The 7,186-nt window shown below is 48.7% G+C and overlaps 1 protein-coding gene across 5 annotated transcripts in view; it reads right to left on the bottom strand.

The window, feature by feature from the left end:
* Positions 1-517: 517 nt before the first annotated feature.
* The window catches only part of LOC125726977 (protein strawberry notch homolog 2-like), a 47,114-nt gene continuing 40,445 nt past the window's right edge, over positions 518-7,186 (bottom strand). For all 5 annotated transcript variants that reach the window (XM_049003526.1, XM_049003525.1, XM_049003527.1 and 2 more), the window contains 5 exons: positions 6,863-6,955; positions 5,410-5,541; positions 5,250-5,326; positions 4,973-5,163; positions 518-4,290 (listed from right to left, as the gene is read on the bottom strand). In XM_049003526.1, coding sequence (XP_048859483.1) covers positions 3,527-4,290; positions 4,973-5,163; positions 5,250-5,326; positions 5,410-5,541; positions 6,863-6,955 — 1,257 coding nt within the window. In that variant the 3' untranslated portion in view covers positions 518-3,526. The remainder of the gene's footprint in view (positions 4,291-4,972; positions 5,164-5,249; positions 5,327-5,409; positions 5,542-6,862; positions 6,956-7,186) is intronic.

Here is a 7,186-nt window from a genome sequence, read left to right as displayed (position 1 = left end):
TCTAGCCAGCATATATTGCTCTTGACTGCATTTAGGCCTATATAAACATTTCCATGTCTCATAAAAAGGCTTATAGCTCTCCATTCTCAATAAAATTCTAATAAAATAACCACTCCCGCCCATAATTAAAATGCATTAAAAACGTAAGCAACGTCATTATTTACCTCAAAGCACTTAGGGAGTGTTTGTGGTAGAATGAAAACCAATCCAATTCGGCGATCTTCTGAAAGTTTTTATTTGTTAACAAAATCAAGATTGCATTACAATATATTCGCTCTGTTATGAGTAGAAAACTTCTTTTTAAAGAATTAGTTGAAAGGCACAATTTTTACAATATATACAGTTCGATCTAAATTATAAATATATAGAAAATAACAAAAGCAAAACCCAGAAAAGTGCTAAACAGTTTTACAGAAAAAAATAGCATGTTTGCTTTTTATTTATTTATTCATTTTTTTTTTAAAGTACAACCAGTAGCATGTTGATTTTGCTATTAGCAATAAATTACTTCGGGGGGGGGGGGGGGTGGTGGTGGTGTTCCATCTGACAAGGTGAAGGGACTTAACATGGGAACAGCATACAAAAAATATCCGTGAAGAATGCGGGGGGAACGACAGGTCATGAATTACACGCAACAGTAAATGGATTATGCCATTCTTAGTGCAAATTAAAAAGATGAGCAGTACAGCAAAATAATCTAACTATCCAATTAATTTTCCAATTTGGGGGGGGGGGGGGGGGAGTATGCCTGACGGGGGTGGGTGGAGGGTTCCAGTCGCAAGCGGCTTGTAAAACGGTGCCTAACGTGGGAAATGAATACCAGTTGGTTTCGTTATTCAGCGATGAAAACAATTCTGGAGCGACAGACATATAATACTTTTCCAGAACAGATGTGTACCTCGCAAAGGAGGATGTGTACCTCGCAAAGGAGGATGTGCCCCTCGGCGCGGCTGGCTCCCCACCCGCGTGACTGTGAAAAGGTGGTGGTGGTGGTCACTGGTTTGCGGTACGGGCTGTTTATCTGGCGGAAATGAAGCGAGTCGGTACTCCTCTCCGTTTTGCTATGGGCCGCCGAGTGTGCATTAAAGGGTGTTTGGAGGAGCCTGGCGTGAGAGACCGTGCCTCGGCCACGGTTTTGGGAAGCTGGCAAATTCACCCATTTCCACAAATGACAGAAGTCGACATTCTTTTCATACACCACTTTTTATCTTTGCCCTAAGATGGCATAAACACTTAAAAATAACCAGAACTCAGCACAGTAACGAACGGCGAAACCTTCGAATCAAGTTTCAAACATCAAAAAGACAACTAATCACCTCCAGTGCAGAATGGAGGTGGAAAGGAGGGATTTTTTTTTTAATTTGTCGCAGATACCAGATCTTATATATATAATCTTATTATAATTTGTAATGGATATTTTGATATAGAATTTTTTCCTGAGATTAAGATTCGGATGTAGCCGGTAACTTCGGGTGCGGAAATACTTTGGTATCACTCAGCAGTCACAATAACTGTACAAGAGTCAGGAGGACAAAACTGCAGAAGAAAACAAACAAAACAAACAAAAACCCCACTCACACGCACACCAGCGACCCTGTACAGTAGTACACAACAGTGCAATATATTTGGTGGGAGATTACGATAGATATATTTTGTGTATATTAATTTTGTTTTTTAAAAAAGTCCCTGACAAAACATTTGACTTTTTAAAGTATTATCAACTACAGAACAGGATTATAATATTAAAAACTATTTCCACTAAAATGTCCCTTAAATATAAATAACAATAACAATATTAACACCCATAAAAACACATTGCTTTTATCCAATTTCTGTCTTACAACACGGAACATGAGCCTCGATCCTAAAAACAAAGGATCTCAATTTAAGTTTCTTAAAACATTTGGTAGCCAGTGCAAGCAACCTACACATAATCGGGGGAAAATAGTCCAATTTGACCCTGAAGCGTAAACAGCACTTAGACACGTTTTCTACACCATGTTTATTTTATTGCTTTTGGTGAGGCTGAGTGTGAGATCTGGGCCACCACCACTGAACGATTAAGAGTGCAGCAATGCAGTGATCCTGCCAGGCCCAGATGCAAACATGGAGAATCCTAAGGGCCAAAACCGGTATATTCAGACTGCAAAATCAGAAACTTTCCTGAGGATTTAAAATGAAGAGTTTACTAAAGAATCACATTATCAGGTAATGTGTCACAAAGGCAGGAAAAAAACAAGGTTTACCGGAAGTTCTCAACATGTTGAACTTGTGAAATGATCGACTTAAACAACCAGAACTTTATTTCTTGGGAAGAATTCGGGGAGCCATACACAGATGACAGGAAGTAATTCAGGTTGGGAGGAGGAGGGGGAATCACATGACCACCACCACATGACTAAGGGGCTAATTAAATATAACCCAATAAATAAGATGCCACAGAATATAAATATATACACAAGATCAGGTGTTTAAATTAGCTCACTTCTCACCTTGTTCTGAAGGCACTATTACAACAGTAGGTTGTTTAATCATGTCGTTCCCCTTTAAGCGAGATGGGCACACACGCAGCTACTCTATACCAAGTGGTGAAATGAAAGGTTCGGCCCAATGAATCATTAAACCGACACCCCCGATTGCGACACAAGCGAGATGTGGGATTTCACGTTGGTGGGTGTACCTCTTTCCGACGGGATATTTAAGTTTCACGGCACTTGGGTTGGGAAGGTAGGGCAGACGGGGGGTGGGGGGGGGGGCGCGGCATTCTCTCAAAGCAACTACATCAAACCTGGGATCTGTTCATCGCAGCAAACGAAGAGGCACAGAAACCTCTGCAGAGTGAGCAGGGAAACAGCGCGACCCTAACTTGACACATCCCGTCTACGCACCAGTAGGGTTAGGGTTTTACGCCGTGGGGGTGCAGCTGGCTCCTGACCTACATTTGAAAAGGTGCTTCTTGGAAGGCAATGCTGATTCTGCACCCCCTGCTTTAGGCTCACCGAATGCGATGACAGGGATACGCCAAACTGACCGGCTCCCGCAATGGACATATCCGCAGATAAAATGGACTCTTCTGACCTCAACAGTAGGCTATTTAACCTTCTCACTGGCGCCAACCCTGCAGGCCTGACTTAGTGGAGGTACCAAAACCATCTGACGATATCAAATATCCAACTTTCACCTGCTCCGCCGGCCAAAAAGATATGCTACCGCACCGTGACCCCTGCGCCCGGCACTGGTGGTATGGTCCAAGGGCTACCGATGGGACTGCTGCCGGAGATGGTGGGGAATCCTCCAAAGGTTACGCGGCACGCTTCTGGACGCAACGTTGTTCTATACAATCTGTTTGGTTTCGGTTTCTCTGCGATGAAATCAGAGAGGTTTCCTTCCAATCTGTCTTGGAGGGAAAGGCATTTCTATAGAAATTAGGAGCCGAGCTAAAACTGCGCGCTGGAAGCAGGAGGAGGTCCGAACACCACCAGGCCGCCGCTAGCATTGCTGTGGCGACCCGGCGGCTGCCTGCCAATCAATTCCGGTACTGGATGACAGACTGTCTGTTCGGGTTGGTTCCCAGCATACTGTCCAAAACTTCCCGTGCGTTTATGGGTCCCTCCGTGTTGGGGTGCCCATTCACCAAGGGCTGGGGCTGTGGTTCTGTCGGGGTGGGGACGGAGGAGAACAGGGGGGAGGAGCGGGGCACAGGGGGAAAGGAGGTTCTGACAGAAGAGGGCATGGATGAGTAGGGTAGGGTTAGGGGGGGACTGTTAAAATTCAGGTAATTCTGGTAATCCACCTGGCCCTCCGGTGGCACTGCCGCAAGTGGTAGCTGCAGCATGCGCTGCGCATGCAGGGAGTGCTGCGAGTGTTGAGTGCGCGGCACTTGAGCAGTACTGAGTGCCGCCGACGGCATCAGAGCATCCAAGGACAGGTCTTGGCCGTCGCCAACGGGGCCTACGAAGCCGTCCAGAACTAGGCCCAAGCCCAGGCCCAGGCCCAGGCCCAGACTGCCGTCCGGGGAGGGCGAGGAACTGCTTATGGTCAGGTCCAGCACATCGTCGGAGTTCCTCTGGGCAGGCAGGCATTGCAGGGCTGGGCTGGGGAAGAACTGCTGGGTGGAGAACCCGCACAGGCTGGAGACCATGATCTCCTTCCGCCGCTGCTCCTGGTCGTCGGCCCGCCGCTGCTCCTCCTCACGCTGCTCCTGTTCCCGCCGCTTGCGCTTCACCTCCTCATCCATATGGAGCAGTTCGTCGCGCACCCGCGCCACGCAGTTCTCCGGGATCTTGATGCCTGAGGATGACAAACAAGTCAGGTCTTCTGTCCACATCTGGAGGCCCAGCAGTAGGCAGGATGCTAACCAGCGGCAGGATCGGATCCCGCTTCGAACAAACAGCAGGTCCCGGTCACTAGGTATTATCAGGACCCCCAGAAACAGCCCTGCTCCATTGAGGAGAACAAGGGCAAGAACTGGCTCCCCAAACGTGCGCCTGCTTACTGCACGGCGAGCGGGAGACGAGTGGATGCCAGGCAACGCGTGGCTGAACTCCTCTAAGCCATTGAGAAAGCCAGGTGAACAGAGAAATCACACAATGAACGGCACCCAGGGGAAAGCCAAGGGAATTCTTCAGAACTGCATTATGGTGCTTTAGAATAGTGCCAAGGGTGATTAAATTACAGGAAGAACCCATGGGTTTGTCAGCAATGAGATGTATAGGCACAGACTTGAAAATGAATGTGTATGGACTGACGGCAGTACACAGAAACGGGGGAAGGCCAGGCCAGTCTCTCAACCCGCCAGAGTGTAAACTTTTACATTTGACATTTGATGCTTTTTTTCCCCAAAGCAGCTTGAAGTCAGGGAAGGGTCACAATTTGTGTGCGCTCCCTGAGATATGAACCCACTACCTTTGTGTTGTTAGTGCAAGGCTCTTCTTGTTGAGCTATGAAGGAGTGAAGCCCCCCCGCTACGCACCGACTTGCTTGTTGTGCTGCTTGGTCTTGAGCCGGACGATCTGCAGGATGCTGGAGTTGGTGATGTCGGACACCACGTCGGCGACGCGCTTCCAGACGCGCAGCAGCGCGCCGCACAGCATGTGGTACTGCCGCAGCCGCATGCCTAGCCAGCATTCGTGGCCCTCCTCAATCTGCTTGCACTTCCCGTTCCTGCGGGGAAGGGCATGTGGGTCAGGGGCGACGGCGCACGCACCTCCGGGCCGCGCTCGGGGCGGGGGTCAAGTGGGCACACTCACCAATTAGCGTGGCTGCATTTCTGGAAGGAGAACTTAAACTGATGTTCCCAAGGCTCTCTGGCCTCGTCTGCAGTCACCTGCGTGTGGAAAGACCGCCGGCATCGTCACAACGGCGCCCCCAGACCCTGCAGTCTCTTCCCCACGTCAGCCGGATGCTCACCTTGCGGTACCTGCGCAGCAAGTTGTCCAGGTTCTCCGGATGCGCCTGCTTGCCGATGTTGGGCTTGTAGAGGATGACGTTGCGGTTGCGCCCTTGCTCAGCCAGGAGCACACAGGGATAGTTTCCCCGCATCTGAGAAAACAAGAGAGTGCCACCATGTCAGAGTCAACGCAGTCTAGCTGATCTATGGTATGTTTAATGACTGGTGCTGCCCCCATCTGGTCAGCAGTACAAACTGCACCGTCGTCTCCGCAGCTGCCTGACATCTAGGGCTGAGGGTGAGAAATCAGAACAACCCACTCAACAGAAATCCCCTTTAAACACTGCTTTATTACGGTTTAAACCCTACTAAACGCTCAAGTTTTACTTACATAAAAATGTTCTGAGGGCAGAATGAAAAACGATTGGTTCAGAGAGATAACCAATCAGATTGCAGAGAAGGAGGGTCCAAGCAACTAGTGGACCAAACATAACCCAAAGACACAACGGGGTCAGTATTACCGGCATGTAACGGCACTATATCCATAGAAGTTCCTGGATACCGGGGGCCATTTATACATTCGATTATATTAATGTATGTCCCGGAGCTAGAATGACCTGCACAGAAAACAGCATATATATGAATTCATCTCTAAGCAAATTATATACTGCATGTATCCATTGTCTAGAATCTATTTATCATTTTGTGCATTTCTTTGGTAAGTTTCAGATAAAACCCTCACACAGTTTGGTCATTAAAAAGTGCTCCATCTAGTGGGATTAATAATGCATTACCAGAAAAAACGGTGGAAAAGTGGTTACAGGAAACCATCTCCAACCAGCTCTTACAAAAACTTGCAAAATGTAAAAATGTTTAAAGATAGTGTCAAGGCCAAAACGGTAACTGACATCAGTGATGATGGCAATAATACCAGGAAATGCCAATGGTGGCTGGGAGGGCCTGGGAGGTACCTTCTCAGCTCTCCTTTGCACCAAGATCACCGATACGAGTGACTCCCAGCCATCAAAACCTCAGGTAACCATTTCCGTCTTCTCAGTCTCGGGTAAAAGCCCCACCACGCCCTACTGGCTGATGAAGGACCCAGCGGTGCAGAAGCATGTTTCACTCAAGTCCTCCCCGCCCCCTTTTCAGCCGTGTCACCGATACGCGAGGTTCTCTTAACTTGCACGGCGGGATTCCTGGAAGCTGATGTGCATTTCTGGCCGTCCGGGAAACTCTCTGAGGGCGCACCGGGTGTGTGCGTGACGCCGAGGATCCCGGCGGGGCTGCCGTCTCTTGCGAGGACGGCGCCCATTTTGTCTCAAGTACCAAAAAGCTATTATTCATTCGCTGATGTCAGCCAGGCTCGGGGAGACGCGCTGTGCTATTACTACCTACACAGTTGTTCCTGTTAATTCTGGCACTGAAATACTAGGGCTAGGTTCTCCCACACAAGTACATGAAAAGGCTCACCTTTCGTGACAGGTAAAAACCCTCATCCGGGCCTTGGAGGGTCTCGGCCTTGTCGCAGGCTTCCTTCCAGGGCATCCCTCGGTCTACCCTGATCTGGTGACATAGAAGACAGTCACTCTGGCTGAAGTGACACCCCTCTCCCATCTTATCACCCACACAGGGGCTGGTATTGGCTTTATCTATGAGCAGCTGGACCACGTCCTCATTATTAAAAGTATGCGATCTGGGTCTCGGATGACAGCCCTCTCAATATCTGCCGGCTAGACTCGTCTAACTCAGTCAATCACATACACGCCAAGTAAAAGGATGTGGTCCAGGCATGGC

Source organism: Brienomyrus brachyistius, unplaced genomic scaffold (assembly GCF_023856365.1).
Source record: "Brienomyrus brachyistius isolate T26 unplaced genomic scaffold, BBRACH_0.4 scaffold82, whole genome shotgun sequence".
NCBI lineage: Eukaryota > Metazoa > Chordata > Actinopteri > Osteoglossiformes > Mormyridae > Brienomyrus > Brienomyrus brachyistius.
The sequence above is the reverse complement of the archived record's forward strand: the minus strand, read 5'-3'. Positions and strand labels throughout refer to the sequence as shown.